The following is a 24,287-nucleotide window of genomic DNA, read 5'->3' on the forward strand; positions in this document are numbered from 1 at the left end:
TAATTTTTTACGGATATTGTCTGTTTTTATTCCGTTATTCTGTTGTTTATTTCTCATTATTTTATTCATTTGATGATGTCAATATATGACATCTTTTATACATCTAAAATGCTTTAGCAATGTCGTACAAAATGGCTTGTCAATAGAGCAAACTGAACCTGAATGAGAGATAGAGAGAAGCAGATTTGACCTGTCAGAGGGTGCACATGGCTCCTGAATAGTATAAGAGAAATAGTGGATTTCTTTTTTACTTCAATACTATTTTTTAACTTTAACCGATTGGAAATAAACAGTTAAATTGTATAAAAGTTTCATAATAAATAAAAATATTATTAAAAATAATTTTGTCACATATGGTTAATATACATGATGTTGGTAAAAAGTGTTTCAATCCGGCTACCACCGCAAGAATATTTCAAACCTGTGGGAAGCACAGATGGAAGTCAATGGTTAGCACTAACTGTTTGGTTACCAACATCCTTCAGAATATCTTCTTTTGTGTTCATTAGAAGAAACTAAATCATAAAGACTTGTAATGATGAACGCTCATTTCTGAGTGCACTGTCCATTTAAAGTCTTTGAAACTCAAAATGAAACAGATTTTATTGGCTCTTCCCTTTCTTCAGGCGTGCCTCTAGTCCGGTTCTTCTCTTCAGGTTTGTGTAGAGAAGGGCAAAGTTTATGATGTAGGTTGAGACACAAACCACACAGAAATCACCCAAGACGAAAGCCAGAATAGAAGCCAGATACACAGATCCGGCCACGGACACCCAAGAGGACATGACCAGGAAAAACCCTGCCCTGCTGGACACCGTCTGACCTGCCAAGCCAAAAAAACAACAACAATCCACTTGTTAAGTGTGACGTCACGCAGAGCGGCTTCCGAGTCCAAGCGCTCTATTCAACTGAATTGGGAGACTCATGAAATGGTAATAATAAACGTTTACAAAGCGATTTTAATACTTTTGAAAGCCACGATCGCAGTATATATGTCCATGCCTAATATCCGATGGCCAGAAAGTCATTCATTGTTTTATAAATTGTTAAAATTTTTGTATTTGTTATGCAGCAAGCCCAGAGATTGTTGTGTACACTATGACTTTATGTAAAATTAACTTTAATGTGTGATAGGAATAAAAAGTGATCATAAACGAATGATTTCTCCACTCAAGTGAATAGGGCTTGGACCCGGAAAAGAACCTCACAGATGAGAGGTTTGCACTGACTGTAGGCTATACTTTGTGTTGTTTTGAACCTAATTAACGATGAAATGTCTGCTTTGTGTAGTTCTTCTGTAGTTGGTAACATATCGGAGACTGTGAGGGTCTGTATGTGTTCATATATGTTCATTTATTTATTTATTTAATATAATTACAGACGTTACAGCAGGCTATTTCGCACCGTCATTGATCTGCAGTTATAATCAACTCCTGTTTATTGAAAAGTTAGTAATAAACATTTATACACAAGTATTTATGTGTGTAAAGCATCTGTTTAGTGAGAAGTGCTTTTCATATGATATGTGAACGACCTGTGCAGCTTTGTTGTAGACATTATCTCGAGCGAAAATGACGTCGACTGAAACTTTGTCATACACCACGCCCACCAAAAGGGTAGTGGAAACGCAAGCCTGATAAAGGTGACCCGTACCGACCCGAACAGTACGAACTGTATCAGTCAGTGGAAACGAGCCATCAGTGGCCTATAAAAGCACTTACCCAAGCCCAGCTGCAGTGTATAGAAAATGATGCCCAGCACACTGTTCGGCTGGTTCAGCACGCTGTCTTTGGAGGTAAAGATCTGGACGAGCCCAAATCCACGTCCCCATCTGACAGGAGGATCAGAGATTCAGCAAAGTTAATTAACAGAGCCCAGCATTAACGAGGGCAACACTTTAACTTAAGGTGATGCAGTTACACATGTTCCAATGCATTTACTATAGTATTTACCAGGAGTTCTGCATAATTACATGTAACTTTAAACCTAACCCACATTCTAACCCCAACCACATAGCAAGTACAAGTAATTTATTAATATTACTCAGTGGTTAAATTTACAGTTACACTATAACTATGTCACCTTAAAATATAGAGTCATATAAATCAGAATAAACCCCTTTATGAATGCATGGGTTTTTCCATTTCCTAATGAACATATTGGTGACAGTACATATTCCAGTTACCTAAAACAAAACAATACAATACTAAATATTTATATAACTAAATATCAGTTATAATATAATCACTCATTTAAAACACAATTTACACACTGTAAAAAAATAAGTAAAAAATGCTTGTTGATCAAAAAGTAAAAAAATTCTTAAATCAAGAAGCATTTTCTCGGAAAAAAAAAAAAAAATATATATATATATATATATATATATATATATATATATATATTTAAAAAGCTGAATAATTTGCCAAATAAAATAGTATGCAAAATAAAATAAAATGAAATAGTTTTCACTTTAAATTAAGATTATATTGCCTTTTTAAGGAAAATCTTTATTTCTAATTAAAAATAAGACAATATTTATTACTTGTCAAGAAAATTCTTCTTGACATGGATATTTTGGTCTATAGAAACAGGACAAAAAATCTATGTTAGAAATACATTTTTGCAATGCATTTTTGACCCACATTTCTTTAAAGACTTTTCTTGTAAACATTTTCATAAAGACCTATCAGCTTTCTTCAAAATATCTCCTTTTGTGTTCAACAGAGTAAACAAACTTCTAAAGGTTTAGAATCAATAAAGGGTGAGGAAAAAGTGAGCAGATATTCATGTTTGAGTGAACTATCCCTTTACATATCCTATAGTAGTTGTTGCAAACAACATGATGTAATTTGTTTATAGCTGTTGTATTAAGACAGAAACTACATAGAAATTAGAATTACTACAACATTCATCAATTCAAGTACTTTACGGTTTAAAAATACAATAGTGTTTTCAATAAATTACTAATACCAGGCTTTTTTTCATGTGGTGAGTCACTAAAACATTGAGGAGTTGTTTTTTTATGCACACATTTGTCTAAATCGAACTAATAACACGGTCTCTAAATATTCTTTAAATTACCATACCTTGAATATTCGATCAGAAATAGCATGCAAGATTGACTTCAAAACAACATTAGCAGTATTTAATTCACTGTGAACAATGCTTGATAGTCATTGGCTGCTAATATGAGTTCCCATTTTAGAATTAGCAACACATACTTTCATATTCATTTTCACATTTTCATAGAGATAAAGTTGGTTTTATATTTGTAAATTCAGACATGCTCTTTAAATTTCAGAAAAGTATTATTTGCAAATTCTAAATCAGGAAATCTTATTAGCAGCCAATGGTTATCAAAGTACAACATTGTTTACAGTCAAATATATAGTGCTAATGTTGTTTTGAAGTCTTTGCATGCTAATTCTGACCGAATATTCAAAGTAGCATAAACAAAATAGAGACTTCTAAATGAACGAATGTGCGAATATAAAACCTTTCAGGAAAATAATATCAAGGAGAAAGTCCGAATGTGCGACTGGGAAACCAACTTTACATCAATCCTGAAAACTGCCACGACTGAGGTGATTAGGAAGACTCTCACCTGGATGTGAAGACTTTTGAGCAGCTCACAGAATTACCGAGGTCGCACATCGCCCGGTATTCGGGATTGTTTTCCCGGGACAGCTCGACGTGTAACGCGTACACCGACAGAACCAACCCCAAAATGCACAGTATCAGGCGGACGCGAAATTCCCATTTAGGAACTCCAGAAGCGGAATGACTCGACATCGCAGTGACAGGTTAAAGTTGCTAAATTAAACGGCCTAATTTACAAAATCTTCTCTTGCTGAGTAAAAACGGACGGTATTTACAGTGCAGTTGTGCAAGTATGCTCAGACTCCCACCTTGCTAAAATACTGCAACGTGGAAAAAGGTTGAAAACATGAGCTGTGATTGGACCGCAGAGATGAAACGGGGGGCTTGACTGAAGTTTAGGATTTATAACGGTTTCCAATGAGGTGACGCGGTTTTGTCCTGCAGGGGGCGCATGGCGGCTCAGAAAACCTGAAGCGCCTTTAAACAGCGTTAATATTTCTGGAGGGTTTTTTAACTCTTTAAAGGGGAAAAATATTAGAATACAAATTCTTTCATATCCCTTTAATCCTAAATGTAAAAAGTGCACTTTGAAATTATGAATCCCATTTATCCTGCAACAGATTTTTTTAAGGTTAAAATACAATAATTGGGGACTCAAATGTAGTTTTGTCATTTGGATATTGTGCTTTTTTTTTTTTTTTTTTTTTTTTTTTTAGATATTGTCAATGTAAATTGGTGCAAACTTTTTTGGATTAAGTATTAGTTTGGGTGCAATAATAACAATATCTATGGACCATTTCAATGTGGTCATGTCATTGGCCCATGAACATTTCCTGCTTGTTATCAAACTATTTCATAACAGTAACAAGAGGCAATTCAATCATAACTTTATGTTAAAACAGCTATCATAAAATTATTTATCAATATGTGGCTCTTTTATAAAAATTAAAAATGTAAAACAGGAAATATGTCAGGACCATTGGTTTTGTTCATGGGAAATCATTAAGTTTGGTTTAATATCTAAGAATAAAACGATCTTATAAATAATTTGTTGATGTTATAAAAAAATCTATTCATAATTGTATTTTTTTTTTTAATTCCCCCAAGATTAGCAGTGTTTAAAGAAGAATTTGGCATATATTTGAAGATGAGAAGTCAAAAGGCATGGGATATACTGTATTAGAGGATTTTGGTTTCATATAAGCCTACATTTTGAGAACTTCAACTCTCCTGCTTCTTATTTTTCTTTATTTATCGTTTATTTTATTTGTTATTTTAGTTTTTATAATTTTTTTTAATTCATTATACAATTTTGTATTATTATTGTTATTATTATTAAAGTTGATGTAAATATTGTGAAAGTGAATTTATTGTTCCCAGTCTTTTGTGTAATTTTAAAAGTATTAATGCCTTACTGTTATTGTTTAAGTATTGATAATAACTGCTACTGATATAATATATAAAACTGTATTTAACTTTTTGTGATTTAGGTTTTTGGTTTGGTCCTATTCTGATAAATTTGAGGCTTAAATAACCCAATTAAACAAAGTAAAAGTATGTTTTTTTACTATATTCTAGTATTTTGTTGCTAAATTGAGTAATGTTCTCATAGTATTTTTATAGTATTTAATAATTTATTTAAAATAAATTTTTTCACACACACACACACACACACACACACACACACACACACACACACACACACACACACACATACATATACATATATATATATATATATATATATATATATATATATATATATATATATATATATATAAAATATATATATATATATATATATATATATATATATATATATATATATATATATATATATATAATTTTATTAGTTTTTTAAATGTCCATACAGTTAATTTATTTATATTTATTCCCACATGCATTTATTTGCCTCTTCAATTTATTAAAATAAAAGTTTTGTTGTTGTTGTTGTGGAATTTTAAAAAGGCCACTTTGACTTTTTATTAGTTAAAGGAGAGTTAGTGTGTTGAGAGGCATAATATATAAACTCCATATTACGTGATAAATATGTGCACATATTTTTGTTTAGTTTTATTTATTTTTGTAACAGTATTTTGTATTTTTATAGTATTTTATCTATCTCCACATGTAATAGTTCCATTTAATAAATAATAAGAAAAAATTGACTAAAACTAATACAATAATTATAAAGAGCATTGTATTTTCTATATTTATTTTAGACCAATTTAGTATTAATGCATATTTTATTCATTTTTACGTTACTTTAACTGATGAATTAGCTTTTTTTAATTAATTAAATGAATTAACTTTTTAATTTCTCTGTATGCATGTGTTTATAAATGGTTATACACACCGTCCAACGTGCTATGGCAAGTGCGCGTGTTATTTACACTCACTTCATTGTCGACACCGCCCAGAGAATGACCCTATTCCACACCTCTCATGAGCCCGCCCCCTGAGCGTGTTGTCCCATCGCATTGGTTCATCCTCTGATAAGCGAACAGCCGTTTGGCCGAATGCCTGTCATTCAAACACAATACGGAAAAATACAAGGAAGTAAAACGGTGCTTCGTGATAGCAAAAGAATAGACATGCTTTGAAAGAACCGCTCAGAAATTCCCGCTTCCATAAAATTACAGGTAATTACGGACGCTTTTATAACACGATATTTGTTTTTTATTTGTCTTAGTTGAAATGTGAAAAGAAAGAAAGGGTCGATATTCATTATCAAAGCTCTTTTGGGCCAGTAAGCTCTTACATCCCTGTCTCAAATAAGCAGGATTAATCGCATATAAACGCCAGCGACGCAGTACCATTACGTAAATTTACAGATAAGTCATAATTAGCAGCTGTTTCTGTGTCTGTTATTGCATGCTTTCACTTCTATAACGTTACTACAACACATCTGTGCACCTCCATAATATATATTTTTGCTTAAAATGTTAAATTAAGGCTCGCATTATACATATGTTATTATTGAAAACTGTTTTTTTTAATTGAAAGTGATGCTGTTCTTGAATCACTGTAAATAAGTGTGTGTTCTGTTACTGATTAAAAGAGATGATCACTTAGATTATACATTAGCTGTCTCGCTCCTTAATGTTTAAGGGAAGACCATTAGTTGAACTGAAAGTATAATTTAATACTGTTATTTTAACAGTTCTTCATGGGATAAACAAATATTTAGAGTTAATTCTCAGAATTTGATAATAGTAACCAGTTTGAGTATTTTTTTTCATTTCTTCAAAGTTTGAAATAATCAAAACCATTTAGACTTCTGCATAAAATGACAAAATAGATGCCATTTTCAAAAGTGTATGTAGAGTTTTAGACTTCACACAAAGAATGGTTAAAGACTCAGTAGTTTACATTTAATGTACATTTACATTTATAAATTTATTCTAATCTAATATTTATAATATATACATTATAAATTATAACTAATAAGATTCTGACGGTATGATAACCTTGGATAAAATATCACGGCTTTACTGTATTGTGGTAACTGCTTCAATATATATTCTTTTTGAATGTCTGGTTAAAAACAAAAACTTTTTTTCCCCTTTGAACACAATATATTTGATTTAAAAAAAACATTTATAATAGTTTGGAGCAGTAAACGTGTCAGGCTGAATAATTTAAATGAGTCATTGACTTTTGCTGTCTTCATTAGTTTATATAACTCAGATTTCTTACCAATTTAAAACAGCATCTTTGGGGATTTTTCTGCTAATAATGCTGTTGTCCTAAAAAAAAAAGAAAAAACGTGAAAAAAAGACATAAATAAAAAAATCTGTATAGCAAAAATATTGGCAATTTTAAAACCTTGAGTTTTCCAAACCGCAGTATACCTTGACAATGATTATCATCCCATGCCTAATTTAGACCTATACTTAACAAACACTTGAGATATTTATCTTACTTTTCCATGCATATACAGTACAGTTTAGGCATGAACCGGTATACGATTCTGACTGTATAATAACCTTCGAAAAAGTTATCGCAGTCTCATGGTTTGGCATGGGTTGATATAAGATTCTGACAGTATAATAATAATCTTCATTAAAAATATCGCAGTTGTACCATTAGGCATGGTCCGGTGGAAAATTGTGACGGTATGATCAAGGTTACACAGTTGCACGGTAAAGTGATTACTGCTCTAAAATATGTTCTTTTTAAATATCTGGGTAAAAAAAACAATAACTTTTTCCCCCATTGAACACAATAAATTTTTTTTAAAAAAAAAACATTTTAAATATTTTGGAAGAGTAGCTTTTGATGTGGAGGGTCCTTTTCTGCTGGAGATACTGTTGCACTAAAAAAACTAAATAGAATTCTTGCAAAAAAACAAACAATAAAAAAAAGACTATTTTTTTTAAGACCATAGGATCGGTATAACAGAAAATTCTGGTGATTTAAAAACTTGACTTTTCTAAACTGTGGTAATGCTTGAAACTGGTTATCATTCCATGCATATTCACGGCATTTTGATTACTGCTCTAAAATATGTTCTTTTTAAATGTCTGGGTAAGAACTAATTTTGTCCCCTATTGAACACAATATGTTTTACTTTAAAAAAGATTTAAAATATTTTGAAACAGTAAACGTGTCAGGCTTAATAATTAAAATAAATCATTGACTTTTTTTCAATTGAACAAGGTGGAGGCGTTGGCATAATATATAGCTATATTTTTAGTCACTCAGCTTCAAATATAATTCATTTGAAGTAATAGTGTTTTATAACTCAGTGTTCATCAATAAAGTAATTATTTCAAAGCTGTATGATGATTTTTTACAAGCACTGTATACGTGTTTTTAATGTCTCTTCCCTCATGCCAGTCACAACTTACTTTTCTTTTATTTCAGGATGGCATCCAATAAGATGGATGAGACAAATAACAGTCACACAGCAGGAGAAGCCTCAGAAGGCGACAGCAGGAGAGAGAGCAACATTGAAAAGGTCCAGCAAAGAGGCGTTACAGAAGGACCAGCTCAACCCAGCAATGATACGTCCACAGTTACTGATGACACTACTGTCGCAGACAAGAACTTGGCCCTGCTCAAAGCCCACTCCCTGGATGTGAAGTTTGAAGTCGGGGATGAATATGACATTATTGAGACCATTGGTACAGGTGCATATGGTGTGGTCTCATCAGCACGAAGACGGGATAATGGTGAGTGTGCCAAGATACTTCCACAATATTATTATTATTATTTTTATTATTATTATTATCACCATCTTCAATGTATTTAGTATTCAGTATTATTGAAAGATGAAACATTTGCAGTCTATTAAAAAGTATATGTACAGTAGTCAGCATAATGGAGTACACCCCATTTTAAAAATAAGTATTTTTATCCATTTCTGTGTGAATATAGGCAATGTATTTTGGTGCATTTAAACAAAACAGATATATATATATATATATATATATATATATATATATATATATATATATATATATATATATATATATAATATATATATATATATATATATATATATATATATTTTTTTTTTAATAAGATTTTCACCAAACACATTTAGAAGTTGAAAGATATTACAATTAAATTGAAGCAAAATTTTCCAAAAAAAAAAAAAAAAATAACCATCAATAGGAATAAAAAAGTAGTTGTGAGTTCTTAAAGTTGTAAAGTTTGATTTCTTTATGCTTGATTCCTAATTCAAACACATTATTGTTCATGCATTCAGGCCAGCAGGTGGCAATAAAGAAGATCCCCAATGCCTTTGAGGTTGTGACGAATGCCAAACGCACGCTGCGAGAGCTCAAAATACTGAAGCACTTCAAACACGACAACATCATCGCCATTAAAGATATTCTCCAGCCCGTGGTCCCTCATTCAGCGTTCAAATCAGTGTAAGTTTGCTACCAAGTAGCATGCATGTACTCTATACAAGTTGTCCATGCAGTAATACCATCTCTTGTTCCTTAGGTACGTGGTTCTTGACCTCATGGAGAGCGACCTACATCAGATCATTCACTCGCGGCAGCCTTTGACTCCAGAACACACACGCTACTTTCTATATCAGCTGTTAAGAGGCTTGAAATACATTCATTCAGCCAACGTCATTCACCGCGACCTCAAGCCATCCAACCTGCTGGTCAATGAAAACTGCGAGCTAAAGATCGGGGACTTCGGAATGGCACGGGGATTAAGTGCGGTCTACTCTGAAGAGTCGCGGTCCTTTATGACCGAGTACGTGGCCACCCGCTGGTATCGTGCTCCTGAGCTCATGCTGTCGCTCCACCACTACAGCCTGGCCATCGACCTCTGGTCCGTAGGCTGCATCTTCGGTGAGATGCTCGGTAGGAGGCAGATGTTTCCGGGGAAAAACTACGTGCATCAGTTGCAGCTGATTCTTTCAGTTTTAGGGACGCCACCCGAAAGCATTGTTGGCTCAATTGGGTCAGATAGGGTGCGCTCTTATGTGCGGAGCCTTCCATCCAAAGCACCAGAACCGCTTGCAGCCCTGTATCCACAAGCTGAGCCCAGCGCCTTGAACTTGTTGGCTGCAATGCTCCGCTTTGACCCTCGTGAAAGAATCAGTGCATGTCAAGCACTGGAACACCCGTATCTCTCCAAGTACCACGACCCAGATGACGAACCGGTGTGCGTGCCTGCTTTCAATTTTGAGTTCGACCGGCAGCCCATGGGCAAAGAGCAAATCAAAGAAGCGATACTAACAGAGATCCAGGACTTTCATAAGAAAAAGCAGGGCGTGAGGAAGAAGATCCAGTTTAAGCCGCTCCATTCTTCTGGATCGGCCTTGGTCGGTGTTTCTAGTAACAGCCATTGCACAGCGCAACAGTCTCAACACCTGAAGGAGATGTCACAAACTCACCAGCAGCACAGTCTCAACTTCAAACCAGCAGACACTACTCAAATGAATGTAAACTCGTTTCAAACTCCACATCTTATTGGTCAAATTTTGCCACATTTGGAACAGTCGGTAAGCTGTCAGGATGTGGACATGCCCAGTGCGAACTCTGACGGCCAGCCGGAAACCATTGATCTGACCACTCCCACAGACAAGGACACGTCTTTTACTGAGCCTGCGATAGACTGCAGGAAGGATAAGAGTGTGTTATCCAATTACACTGCTCCATCTCGATCCGTCTCTCAGACTCCACCCACAAGTCTTCCACAGTCAGTCCCTTCACTCTCTCTCTCACAGTCCCAGGTGCAGTCGCTCTCTCAAAATCTCTCTCGTTCGCTTGGAAAAGGAGGAAAACCGACTGCTGCGGAAGGTACGAAAAAAGAGGGAGCAATATCTGAAGACACAAAAGCAGCTCTCAAAGCTGCCTTGCAGAAATCTGCGCTAAGACAGAAGGCACGAGGTAAGTGTGTATGTGGCCAGTCTTCAAAAATTAAACTATTAAAGCTGATTTATACTTCTGTGTCAAGTGATTGGCGTGACCCACGGCACCTGCCTTGTGCGTAGTCGTGCCTTTATACTTCTGCGTGCTGTTTGTGTTGCTCTGCTATAACACTTCTGAAACACTAGCTGGACGCTACCTTAATGTACAAGTAGGTAAAACTAGCTTATTCAGAGGTGGAAACCGGCGGGCGTGAAACAACTTTAATCATAAGGTAAACACAAAACAATAGTTTCCATCTAGAGCAGGGGTCACTCGCCTTGTTATCTCGGTCCTGGAGGGCCGGTAGCTCCAACTTGCCTCAACACACCTGCCTGAATGCTTCAAGTATACCTAGTAAGACCTTGATTAGCTTGTTCAGGTGTGTTTGATTAGGGTTGGAGCTAAAATCTGCAGGACACCGGCCCTCGAGGAACAAGTTTGGTGACCCCTGATCTAGAGCTACTTCACGGGACTCGACAGTAAACACTGTCTCTAATGGGTCGGTCCTGCCCACACTTGTCACAGCTACCAAGCCAACCAATCAACGAGGTTGTGCTACGTGTCTTGTTACATTTTTTGACAGGTGCGGGTCAACATCGGAGTCAGCCAGGGCAAAAGGTATGCGCCAGGGCATATGCAGAAGTATAAATCAGCCTTTAATTTACTCACTTTCAGGCCATCCAAGATGGTGTTAACAATGTTTAAGTAAAACAGTAAGGACCATTTTGTGCTGAAACGGTGGTCATTTGTAATTCATAAAATTTAAGACAAAAACTACCAGAACTTTGAGAGTAAAAAAAAAATCTTTAAAAAAAAAATCATATAATGGCTATACATTGAGGTCTTCTGAAGTGAAACATCAGTTTGTGTATTAAACTGAACATTATAACCAGGGGTGCACATAACCTTTTGGTCTGCTTCACAATGGAGCACCTACAGATGTTGCTTGGTACTTTGTTCATAGCACAGTCATCCTCTGATGTTTCAATGATGGCGACTGCTGTCACTGGGAATAAATGCTTTTCTTGCTTAGATTTTTTGTCTTGTTTCTAGTCCAAATATCTAACAATTCTTAAATCAAGAAGCATTTTCTAGACAAGCAAAACATTGTTTTGTTTTAAGAAATAATATGCCAAAATAAAGTGAGTTTTTCCTTAAATCAAGCTAAATAATCTGCCAATGGGGTATGCAAAATAATTTGAATACAAATCGAAAAACAAGATTGTTTTGCTTACCCCAGTGGCAAATTATTTTGCTTGATTTGTTGCTTGATTTTTGTATTTTTTGGTATTTATCGTCAGGAGATTACAGAAGTCAGCAATATTATCATGTTATCATAATGATATAGAGCGTCACGGTGGCGCAGTGAGTAGCATGATCACCTCACAGCAAGAAAGTCACTGGTTCGAGTATCGGCTGGGTCAGTTGGCATTTCTGTGTGGAGTTTGCATGTTTAGGCTAATTAGGATTGGGCTAACATTGGCTCACTTCAGTGATCTGGTGTGGTTGCGTTCACATTTGATCCAAATCATTGTGACGACCCCCAAGATTCCAGTTTGGATGTGGCAGATCCTAATCGGATGCCTGTTTGCTCACCAATTGATTCAGTGCATATAAATAAGAGTTGTTGTGCTAGCTTCTGGAGGACAGTGTGGCTTCTTGGACATCCTCGTTTCAAGACCATCGCTTTCATTCTGTAACCTTATGGTTTAGTTTTGCATTATTTAAATCATGTAAAGTTAGTTGTAATTTTTATCTTAATTATATTAATCTTTAGGCGAGGCAGTGGCGCAGTAGGTAGTGCTGATGTCTCAAAGCAAGAAGGTTGCTGGTTCGAACCTCGGCTCAGTTGGCGTTTCTGTGTGGAGTTTGCATGTTCTCCCTGCCTTCGCGTGGGTTTCCTCCGGGTGCTCCGGTTTCCCCCACAGTCCAAAGACATGCGGTACAGGTGAATTGGGTAGGCTAAATTGTTCGTAGTGTATAAGTGTGTGTGTGTGTGTGTGTGTGTGTGTGTGTGTGTGTGTGTGCGTGAATGTGTGTGTGGATGTTTCCCAGAGATGGGTTGTGGCTGGAAGGGCATTCTCTGCGTAAAAACTTGCTGGATAAAATGGCGGTTCATTCCGCTGTGGCGACCTCGGATTAATAAAGGGACTAAGCCGACAAGAAAATGAATGAATGAATATTAATCTTTAATTATTCGGCTTCTTTATTTATCCCTAGACTTTTGTTTGTTTTGCTTGTTTTGTTGTTCTGTTAGTTCTATTTATAATAAATAAGTTGCATATAGATCATTTTGTTGTCTGAGCTCATTTATGTTGCGACTCAAATGAGGGGGTCGAAAAAATCATAAAGGAATGCTGTTACACAGAAGCGTTTCTCTAGCACCACATCTGGGGCCTCATGTATCAACGCTGCGTATGCACAAAAACTTTGCGTACGCCAGGTTTCACGCTCAGAATCGCTCACGTTTGGATTTACTAACGATGAACTGAACGTGGGAATGTGCGCAGCTTCACGGCAGCTTTATGGCTGGCGTATGCACATTTTTGTGCGTGTCTGTTTTATTTCCATTGGCGACTCCTAGAGGCAGTTGTGTTAAATTCCTCTCTACAAAGTGTCTGAGCCTTGCAATGGCAGCTGTATGAGATGGGTTCATCTAGCAGGTATATAAGGTTTCCATACCATACAGTTGACCAGCTAAACATTAAAGCACAATTTGCAGCGGTCGCCTGTTTTCCCAATGTAATCTGAGCGATCTACTGCACGCACATTTCTATAAAGACACTATCTGAAGATGAATTTGCATGCGTGAATCAGAAACATTTCCATTCAATTAATGTGCAAATAAAATATGATGCACAGACTTATTAATGATTCCTACTTGTCTTTCTCATGATAAATAGTTGGCAAAATCTGATATGTAGCGGGGGAAAAGAAGAATGACTTTATCAGACGGTGTATTCGAACCGAGTTCATGCTCGAACGTGTCAAAACATGTTGATATGCGCCTTACGAGCTGCGCCACTGAGACTGTTGGGGATACTGCAACATTTTACAGATATAAACCACACTATTTCTTTTTTTAATTCACTCAGTGCGATGTTCAGACCCAACTGTGTTAACCGCATCAGCTAAACTCTCCCACTCTATTTTTTTCTTTTGCTGTTAATTCCGGAGGACAAATTTGCAAATAACACCGCTTTTCTCCGATCTACCTCCGAAAGCAGCACCTCCAATTCACATTCTGTTCAAAGTTTCTCTTCTTGCTTGCTTTTGCCTTTGCTTTTTCATTGGGTTTTGCCAAAGTAGACTCATTTGCATATTCATACGGGGAGGAGGCTGGGAGGGGTTCTGTGCTCGTGCATGTTGCGCTCAGTTTCACGTTCATTCTGATGTACAAAAGAATATGCGTGAGATTCAGCGTACGCACTGTTTCATACATCTGAATTTTTTTCTGCGTACGCACATTTACAGCTTTGTGCGTACGCAATGTTTTAGTATGATTTCCACGCAAGTCTTAGTACATGAGGCCCCTGGTCTGCATTTGTGTACCTGTTATGTGCACCTCTGATTATTACCTTCATCCACAGCTCATTGTTGTTGACACTGTTCACAACTTTCTTCATATGGGTTGCAGCATCCATGATAAGCACATTTAGGTGAAAAACACCCATTCTTCCTTTGTGTTGTATACAAACAACATTGGAGTTTTCACCCTCTTATAAATCCTTAATGTAGAAAACAACAAGTGCTGTTATGATATTAATGTTCTGATTCTCTCATCCCCAGATGAAGGCACTGCAGCTCTTGGTATAGATTTAGTCAGAGGAGCTTCTGTTGGTTTATCCTCATCCATATCCTCCTCCAACTCCTGTCCAGAGCAGAGGAGGCCCATCACGGCCCAGGAGAGACAACGGGAGAGGGAAGAGAAGCGGAAGAAAAGGCAGGAGCGGGCCATGGAGCGAAAGAGGAAGCTAAAAGAAAAGGAAAAAAAGGAAGGGAAACATGGAGAATCGCTGGGTGGCGTTTTACTCAGCGATAATGACAAGATGCTGCTGCAGCGCTGGGTACGAATGATGGACAAACCAGCAGACAAATCACAAGGCATAGAAACCAGTAATGCCAAAACCAGCGACAGTAATATGGCCCAAATACAGCCAGCAACAGGAAACAACATTATAAAAACAAACTCCAATGGGGGGGAATCAGTGCTGCCAAAACAGCCCAACAAAGCACAGGTTTTCAAACCGCCACAGTTGGTGTCTCAGATGGGACAGTGTGTCACTGCTGGACTGTTTTATCCAACTTCAACCCATGATGCATCTGTCCCTTTGGGTCAAGCTCAGAATGGAGACGTTGGTATTGTTGCAGGAGTTGGAAGTGTTGGAGGCTTAGGTATGGTAACAGCCCCATGTGCCTTTGCCAAAAACAACATATTAAAATCACAGTTTGTTGGAACAGTGTTCACGGGTCTTGAAAACTGGACAGGAACATCTTCACACAAAACCCATCAACCTCCCCCAGAACTGAACAATCCTGGATTTGCACACATGCCAACCCATTCAAAGCCCAACACTCACGTCCAGCTGTTGCCGCTGGAGCCCTTCATGAACAAACAGTCAGCCCTGAACACCGGCATCAGAGTTTCAGACACCAGCACCAATGCAGAGTCCAGAGACGGTCCTCAAGCTTTGGAGAAGCTCTGCTTTTTGGGGGAGCGTCAGAATGGCTCTCATTCACAAGGCTCTTCAAGGCAGCCTCCAGGTGCTGCAGTTCAACCCTGCCTGAGTCTCACTGACACGGGACAGTCTTCGAACAGCATCCCTGATATCCACACCGTCACTCAGCAGCTCTCCAAATCACAGGTGAAGCTTTAGCCGTAATATACGATTATTATTATTATTATTATTTGGGCTACACAGTGGTCGCCTCACACCAAGAAAGTCCCTGGTTTGAGTTCCAGCTGGGCTAGCAGGCATTTCGGTATGGAGTTCGCATGTTCTCCCATTGTTTTTGTGGGTTTCCTCCGGGTACTCCGGTTTACCCCACAGTCCAAAGACTTGCGGTATAGGCAGTGCTTAATTTGTGAATTGCAAGGTCTTGGAACAGATGGGGTAATGGATCCGGCGTGAAACCCGAGGATATCGAGGGGTTGTCGCGGGAGGTAGCGAGGTGTTGGATGGCGGAGGAGTTTCTTGGATGAAAGTGAAGAGGGTTGAGGAGTCACGGGAGAAAGTGAAAGTGAAGGGCTGTTGAGGAGGGGGTTGGTCAAATGAGGTGCTGGATCGGGCGTGTTCCGGCACAAATTAAGCCCTTGGTATAAGTGAATTGAATAAACTAAACTGGCATGTGAACGAGTGTGTATGGATGTTTCCCAGTACTGGGTTGGAGCTGAAAGGGCATCCGCTGCGTAAAACATGCTGGATAAGTTACCGGTTCATTCTGCTGTGGCAACCTCTGATAAATAAAGGGACTAAGCCAAAGGAGAATGAATGAATGAATGATATTGGAAAGGAATGACAATTGCAAACATTTACCAAGTCCAATTTAAGACTTTTTAAAACCTTATAAATTAAATTTCAGACTTAAACAGGGCTTAACCTTAAAGTTTTTACTTGTCCCATTAAAAATAAATTCTGTTTACTTGAATAATACTTAAATACCGTGTCGAAACAAGCAAACCAAACATACTTTTTTCAATAAAATTTTTTTGACAAGCTTTAAAAATTAGAATAAACTAAATGTACAACAGTCTGTTCAGGTCAGTGTTGTCTACATATTCATGGAGAGTTTTGTTAAAAGTTATATTGAGATGTATTTTTGTGTGATTGGGTAGTTTTAAATGGGTATCGGAAAATTAAGACCCGTTCAAATGATTTAAATCATTATTTTAGGAAAACTTTAAGAATTTTTAAGGTCTGAAATTTTGTTTTTAAAATATTTATTTTGGTTTTTGAGACTAAGACCCCCATGGACACTCATGGATATTTGATTTTTCTGTGATTAAATGTAGCAATATTGAACACAATTTCACCTGATGATTTGAACAGCTTTTTAAAATGGCTGTACAGAGATTCCAATTTAAGCAAAAGCATTCTGGTTAATAAAGATTTAAATGTACAGCAGATGATATAGGGAAAATTTAAGTTAAAGGTCTTTGCACATTTAAATCTTCGTATGCATTTTTTTTTCGTATTCAAATTTGATATTTGTCATGTACACAAATCTTGCACACCGAGTCTGATGCCTATTAATTAATCCATGGTGAAATAATTTGCAAAAACAATACAAAAATGGAGTCTTGAGTTGTGAAGATGATTTCATAGTCTACTCCCTGCCTAACATAAAAAATAAAGAGGTAATTGGGTCTATCCCATCCTTAGATTGTGGAGAGAGGAAGGAGAGTTCCACCTCCTTATTAAAGATAAAAGGATTATCCCAACTGATTTAAAGTTTACTTCAAGATATCTTTATATTGTCCTTATATTACATACTATTCTGATCATAAAGGACTTCGTGTTGCAAGACCAACTTTCTGAGGTAAGGTTGAATAAATTAAGGTGCAAAAAATAGACAATTTCTGACTCTGGGCAATAATTGAGAATAATTTTGGTATAGAATCGTAATCCTCAGAATTGTATCATGCAGTCCATAAAGATTCGCATCCCTAAAATTTATTGGCTCAGTGAACTTTATGAGTCACAATTTTACAAGACTAACTAACGCCTATTCTCATGAGATGAGATTGTCTTTGGTTGTTTCATTGCTTTTTATTTCTATGCAGGTTGAAGACATTTTGCCGCCAGTTTTCTCAGTGACTCCTAAAGGCAGTGGAGCCGGTTATGGTGTGGGCTTTGACCTCGATGACCTCCTCACTCAGTCTCTAACTGAACTCCAACATTCTGACCTCAGGGAAAGGTCAGTTCACGTCTCACTTATTATAAATGCATCGTCAATAACAGTGCTTTACTTTCCTGTTACGCATGTTAAGTATTATCTGCTCTAAGTTACCGTGCTCAGACTAACACCAATTTTGAAAAGAATATATTTATCCATTTCTCAGTGAATATAGACTTAAGATTTATATACATTAAAATAAGAGTTTGGTTATCAATATAAAGATAATACAATAATTCATACACGTTATTGCAAAAAAGCAAAACAAAATGTAATTTTATTAGTGGTGGTCCGTTATCGGCGTTAAAGCGAGACTCTCATCAGGCAATTAAAAAAAATACTGTTAATTTATTCTTAAAGTTGTGTGGGGAGCTTTGTCTACGAAAGCTATGGTGACTTTCACCTTGATATTTTATTGCGCATGTATTGACTTTATTCTAAAATGCGGAAGTGCGCCTGTTTTCGCGATTGTCTTAGAACTTCTGTTTCAGTCGTCTATGGGAGAAATGACAAGGAATAATAAACGGCAAAAAACGGTCAAACTACTTGCTCTACAAACAAATGTTTGCATGACTATACAAACCAAGTAGAATAATATAACAAGGAAATATCAGTTTGCAACATCAAACAGCGAAACGAGCAGTTTTTAATGTCTAAAAATGAATGGAAGTGAATGAGACCGGAAGTCTCGTGCCCAAAAGATTCGAATGGCAGCGTCCGCTTGTCTGCGGAGAATAAGGTCAATACCTGACCGTTGAGCCGTCTGACAAAAAAAAAAGTGCCCTTCTGAATCAAATCAGTTAGTCAGTCAGTACGTAACCTTTAAGGGTTAAACAAATAGTTCACAGCGCTACCACAGTTACAGAAAAGTTTGCGCTGTTATAATTCACTTACCTTTTAATACGTTTTGGTGCGATTATAACCTGCTATTAAAAAAACATGACTGAATGTTTTGAATGAGATGCTGTAAAGTAGCCGTGGCGGGATGAACTTTGGTGTTTCCGGAAACCATGGAGAATAAATGTATGTATATCAGTAAATTGTTTATGACAGTTACACTCAAAACACCATTGTTGTCATTTATTCAGTAAGCATTTTCATCATAGATTATGCACTTTTTTTTTTCTTATCGGATAAAAAAAAAAAGTTTAACCTAGTCAATTCCAAAATGTTGACGTTTTCCATTAAGCATTGGTTTTATGTAGTATTCTAAAGTAGGTGGATGAAAACATGACAGGTCTGTCACTATTTCAAGTCGTATAAAATGGCTAGTTTAAAATAAATATTTTGCATTCAACTAAAGTAGACTAAAATGTGATTCAGATTTTTGATCAGTGATGGGAATAATGGTGTTGTAAACGGTTTTACTAACAGCGATACTTTTCAATAATAAGCAACGCTGTTACTGACAATAAAATGTGCGTTACTATAATTGAGAACACTGAAGCGGTTTTCATGTGAGCAGCGTCTCTCCCCAGCGATATGACCTCTCTTTCTCTGGAGAGAAACACACCAACGACCAGGAGTCAGAACGATGGCAAAGTCAACAAAGTTGAATTTCAAAGGCAGCGTTTGCAAACTTGAAATACTGTAAAAGAACTTCTTTGCCCTTGTTGAAGTGAAAGGCAAGAATGTTTATGCATTGTGCAACTCATGCCAAGGAAAAAAAAAAAAAGTGTCTCGCTGCGTCAGTGATAAGTAATTCTAATCTAATAAAGCATCTCATATCATCACATGCCATCACAAAATTAGTGGCTACAGGTGTTAGCGTTAGCTACCAAAGGAGAGGACGAAGCCACGACATCAAAGCAAATAAAACTTAAAAATAAAGAGGACATTCCGCCATTATCCCTCACATTGTCCCACAACATTAAAATGGTGTAGATCAGTCTACCATGTTTGAATTTATTTTAGTTATTTGACAAATTAGATTTTAGATGTACTGCAATAGTTACTTTCCCTGGTAATTAGTTACTTTTATAATTATGTAACTCAGTTACTATTTGTGTAAAGTAACTAGTAACTTTTAATGGAACGTGCTCAACACTGATCATGATGTTATATTGGTATAGTCTGGACAGTGAAAAATATTGCGATTTGAATTCTCACATCGCCCACCCGACTTGAGACTTAGCAGTTTGCACTGCAATGAACCATAATTGTTAGCTATTTTAATAAAACAGGGTTTATACGGTCATGGAAAACATTGAAAAGTAATGGAATTTTGACATGACATTTTCCAGGCCTAAAAAAGTTTTGGAAAAACCCACAAAGTCATGGAAATTTGTTTAACAAATATCTATGTATATAGAAATTTGGCTGTGCAAAATTGGAAACATCTGCCAATACCATATTTTGCATTTCTGTGATGCATGTCCTGACATGAATACAATTTCACCAGATAATTTAACAGTTTATTGGGGTTGATTGGGGGGATTTTGTAGAGGAGTGAATCTCGAATAATATATAACAAATAAATTACAAGCATAGATGAATAAAATATAGTAAAGATAAAAGCGAATGATAGTTTTCAGGCATTCACTATTCAGGTACAGATATTGAATAATCAACACTGCATATTGTATTTTATTTAATCTTTGTTACAAAAAATTTCTTGTGGCCGGATCTTTTAAACTCTGAAGTAAAGGACAGTTACCCAAAGATTAAAATGTACTCACTATTGACTCACACTTCACTTGTTTCAATACTATAGGAGTTATTCAATTATATTATTTTTGTGTCCATTTAAAAAACAAAGGAAACTCATAAATGTTTGAAACATGTGAAGTGTCATGAAAATGGCAAGTAATTTTGGGGGTAACAATCTCTTTAAAAATGCATGCAGATGATAAATTTTTACTCCATTTTGATTAAACTCTATAATAAACTATAATCCCAATATTGCATATCCTGCGATGCGACTATTGTGGATGCACAGATTGAGATATCAATGCTGAAACGATATATTGTGCAGCCCTAATTTGAATATAGTTTAGTTGTCTTCTTTTCTGTCCTTGGGCAAAAACTTGCTCTCACATTATTAGTGCTGTGTAAGCATTATCAAAATCAATATGAAAACAAATTTAAACAAAATAGATTGTTGCGTGTTCTCTGATATGCTGTAATACATTTGAACAACATTGTTTTTCTTATTATTAACCATGTATATCAGTGGTCACCAAACTTGTTCCTGGAGGGCCGGAGTCCTGCAGGTTTTAGCTCCAACCCTAATCAAACACACCTGAACAAGCTAATCAAGGTCTTACTAGGTATACTTAAAACATCCAGGCAGGTGTGTTGAGGCAAGTTAGAGCTAAACCCTGCAGGGACACCGGCCCTCCTGGACCGAGATTGGTGACCCCTGATGTATATGTAGACATTACATTAAGTATTACGTCATGAAAATCTACTTGAAAGTTCTGGATAAGTCATGGAACTTTAGTAGTACATATATGTATGAACCCTGATAATATTAATGTAAAATGAAACATACCTTCTCCTTTCTGTTTCCACTAGTCACAATGACCTAGCCCCTCTGTCTGCATCCCTGCTTTCTGACTGGCTGGAGGTGCATCGCATGACCCCTGCGGACATGGAGTCACTTCAGCAGGAGCTTCAACTGGGATCTCCCATGATCCTCTCAGACAACTCTACGCTTCCTGATACCTGATCGCTCCATTTTCATCCTCCATCCCCTCGTAGAACCGGTTGAGGAACTTGATATCCGCATTGTCTACTAGTGTACGAGCTAGTAAAAGAGCATTTACCTAGAAAAAAACAACAAACATCTCACCCAGAAAAGTGCCTTCATCTTTAATGGGTTCATAAACATTATTTATTAGTGCCAAAATATAAATAAGATGCTCTTCGGTTCTCAAAGGGCTTCATTTCTCCAAATTTCAGTGCCATTACTAAGCAGTTCAGAAGTACCAGGAAGTTCAGCTGTATTCGTGCCATTGATTTTTAGATTCATTTCAAGCAGATAGCAGCCTTTTTGCAGACCAGCATTGAAAGCTATTTTCCAGTACACTACAGTCACCAGCAGGGCGGCAGTATTACAGTGGATGAAACACAATAAGGGCAGCAGACAGAGCACAATGGCCTCATTATTGGAGACTGTAGAAAGTAGTGCCATGTAGGAAACATTTCATTCAATGTTGCATGAATGCCTTGTAGAACGTAGTGAAACCACATGCTCAGTTTTACACCAGCAACTAAAGAATAAGTATTGTTGTCTTGAATAAAGCTCTCAAAGGTATTCCTGTGTTGTGTAATGCACGTTAGTGTCCTTCCATTTTGTTTCTGCAATGCTGTTTCCAGTAGTAATCTCGCCAATTATGTTATTTCGGATAGTGCTCGTTAAAGCATTATACATATTACAGAGCATTTTGAATGCTCAGGGAGACTTTAAATAATTTCTTTGTTTATATGGAAGATGATTATCAGTAATATGCAAATTGAGTACCCTGTAAATCCAGTTGTGACTGTGTGCAGAGCTGTTTAGCGGTGGCCACAGTTAAATTTAGATTTTTTATTTTTTTTTACGTCTATAAAGGTGAACCTACATTTTCAAAACACTTTACTTGAAGGTTTGCTCATAAAACTGCCATGAAACCTTTATAATCATGACATGTCATGAATGAAGGAGGATTTATGCATGCTTATGACAACTGTTAAGAGTAATTTGCTGTTATGACATTTCAAATGCAATGATGACATTGTTTCTTATGACAACCAAATACATCACAACCAGTATTCATCTGTCATGACAACTAGACTTAAACATGATTGTCACAAGGCATTATAATTGTGTCATGAATATTTTTCTGATCACAATTTCAATGGAACTAACTGGATTGGTTAATAAAATGCCTAACGTCATTATTCTGTTAAATAATTTTTAAAGGCGTCATTAATATTTATTAACAAAATCAGCTTGTACTACAGTAGTTTGGAAAAAAGGCAAGGTTATGAAATTCATCCATTACTTCATGACAATCATGTTTGACATTTATAAGTTTTGTGGTCATGGTAATGTTAAGTTGTCAAGACAAAAACAGGTTAAGATGCGTTTTTTTTATATCAAGTTGTCATAAACCATGTCATAATTGCATTTGTAACCCACAGAGGTCCTACTACATCCAACCCTGTCTGAGCTGGGATCCAACCAGTGATTCTTTGTATGGGAGTGGGTTGCTCTAACAAGGAGGCCATGGCCTCTAGCGTCTGTCATTAGAGCACCTTTAGAGGTCAGATGAGTGAGGTTCACCTGCATAGCACTTCGCTGGCTAGCCTCAGTTACCTCACTCCCATCCCAGACGAGCCCCCACGTGTAACCCACTGCTTCTACTGTACCCAACATGGTCTGAGCTGGGATTGAACCGGTGATTCTTTGTATGGGAGTCCATTGACTTAACAAGGAGGCTAAAGACCATGGCCTCTAGCCAGGGCCTGGAGTGGGACTCCTTTTCAGCCCTGGAGTTTCAAGCCTCAGACCGGCCCACCTCAGTTCACGACTGACTATATTAAAATAAGGTCATTTCCAATTCAGTTTCTAATTACACTATCACTATCACAACCCAAACAGTATTATATGTCTCAACAATAAAAATTAAAATAATAATTTACTCAGGCGAGGATCAAACCCGGGTCGGCGACGTTGTAATCTAACGTGCTAACCACTGGGCCACAATGGTTGTTTAGTGAAAGGTGACTTATAACATTATGAACCTGCAGGCTGGTTATATATGAAAAGAGCAGAGAGCTGTATTAAATTAATGAATAAGAAGACTGTGGTCAAGTAAATAAATAAATTAATTTAAAAAGTGTGACTGCTTAGAGCAACAGATTCTGTAGCTTGGGACACCGGCCCTCGCGGCCAAAAAAACAGACCGGCCCACCGGGAATTCTCCCGGTCCTCCCGATTAGCCAATCCGGGTCTGCCTCTAGCATCTGACGACAGAGCACCTTATGAGGTCAGATGAGTGGGTTGTTAGCTGCATAACAATTCTCTAGCTGGTCTCTGTTACCCTCATTCCCTAATCCTCACTCCCATCCCGGACGAGCCCCCAAGCAGTCCTACCGCACACAACACGGTCTTAGCTGGGATCGAAACAACGATTCTTTGTATAGGAATCAGTTGCTCTAACAAGGAGGCTAAAGACCATAACCTCTAGTGTCCGTCACTCGAGCACCTTTTGAAGTCAAGAGGAGTGAGATTTAACCCACATAGCATTTCGCCTCACTCCCATCCCAGATGGGATTGTAACCCACCGGTCCTACTGCACCCAACCCTGTCTTAGCTGGGATCAAACCAGAAATTCTTTGTATGGGAGTGGGTTGCTCTAACAAGGAGGCTAATGACCATGGCCTCCAGCGTGTCTCACTAGAGCACCTTATAAGGTCAGA

General features: G+C 37.1%; 4 protein-coding genes across 6 annotated transcripts in view; 1 reads left to right on the forward strand and 3 right to left on the reverse strand.

The window, feature by feature from the left end:
• si:dkey-32n7.7 overlaps positions 1 to 3,977 on the reverse strand; it is a 50,892-nt gene extending 46,915 nt beyond the window's left edge. The window contains exon 1 of the mRNA XM_087275643.1: positions 3,906 to 3,977. The gene's annotated coding sequence lies outside the window, so the exon portion shown is untranslated. The remainder of the gene's footprint in view (positions 1 to 3,905) is intronic.
• Positions 1 to 24,287, reverse strand: part of tlcd3bb (TLC domain containing 3Bb) — a 538,378-nt gene that overhangs the window by 485,805 nt on the left and 28,286 nt on the right. The gene's annotated exons all lie outside the window — the stretch shown is intronic.
• vkorc1 (vitamin K epoxide reductase complex, subunit 1) lies at positions 284 to 3,903 on the reverse strand. The gene is made up of 3 exons (NM_001327932.1): positions 3,602 to 3,903; positions 1,719 to 1,828; positions 284 to 820 (listed from the first exon to the last, which is right to left on the reverse strand). Exons 1-3 carry the CDS (start codon positions 3,787 to 3,789, stop codon positions 603 to 605), a joined length of 516 nt encoding a protein of 171 aa, NP_001314861.1. The 5' UTR covers positions 3,790 to 3,903; the 3' UTR covers positions 284 to 602.
• mapk7 (mitogen-activated protein kinase 7) lies at positions 3,538 to 22,137 on the forward strand. Of its 3 annotated transcripts, NM_001013451.3 has the most exons (8): positions 8,468 to 8,774; positions 9,314 to 9,479; positions 9,556 to 10,393; positions 10,571 to 10,961; positions 14,772 to 15,258; positions 15,736 to 15,847; positions 17,767 to 17,900; positions 21,396 to 22,137. In NM_001013451.3, exons 1-8 carry the CDS (start codon positions 8,468 to 8,470, stop codon positions 21,547 to 21,549), a joined length of 2,589 nt encoding a protein of 862 aa, NP_001013469.2. In that variant the 3' UTR covers positions 21,550 to 22,137. The 3 variants fall into 3 exon arrangements, with proteins under 3 accessions (XP_087131130.1, XP_087131131.1, NP_001013469.2); XM_087275004.2 differs by adding an exon at positions 3,538 to 3,800 and having other exon boundaries at positions 8,467 to 8,774; positions 9,556 to 10,961; positions 14,772 to 15,847; XM_087275005.1 differs by adding an exon at positions 6,123 to 6,239 and having other exon boundaries at positions 8,467 to 8,774; positions 9,556 to 10,961; positions 14,772 to 15,847.

The sequence above is a fragment of the Danio rerio genome, chromosome 12, assembly GCF_052040795.2.
Source record: "Danio rerio strain M-AB ecotype USA chromosome 12, GRCz13ab, whole genome shotgun sequence".
NCBI classification, from domain to species: Eukaryota; Metazoa; Chordata; class Actinopteri; order Cypriniformes; family Danionidae; genus Danio; species Danio rerio.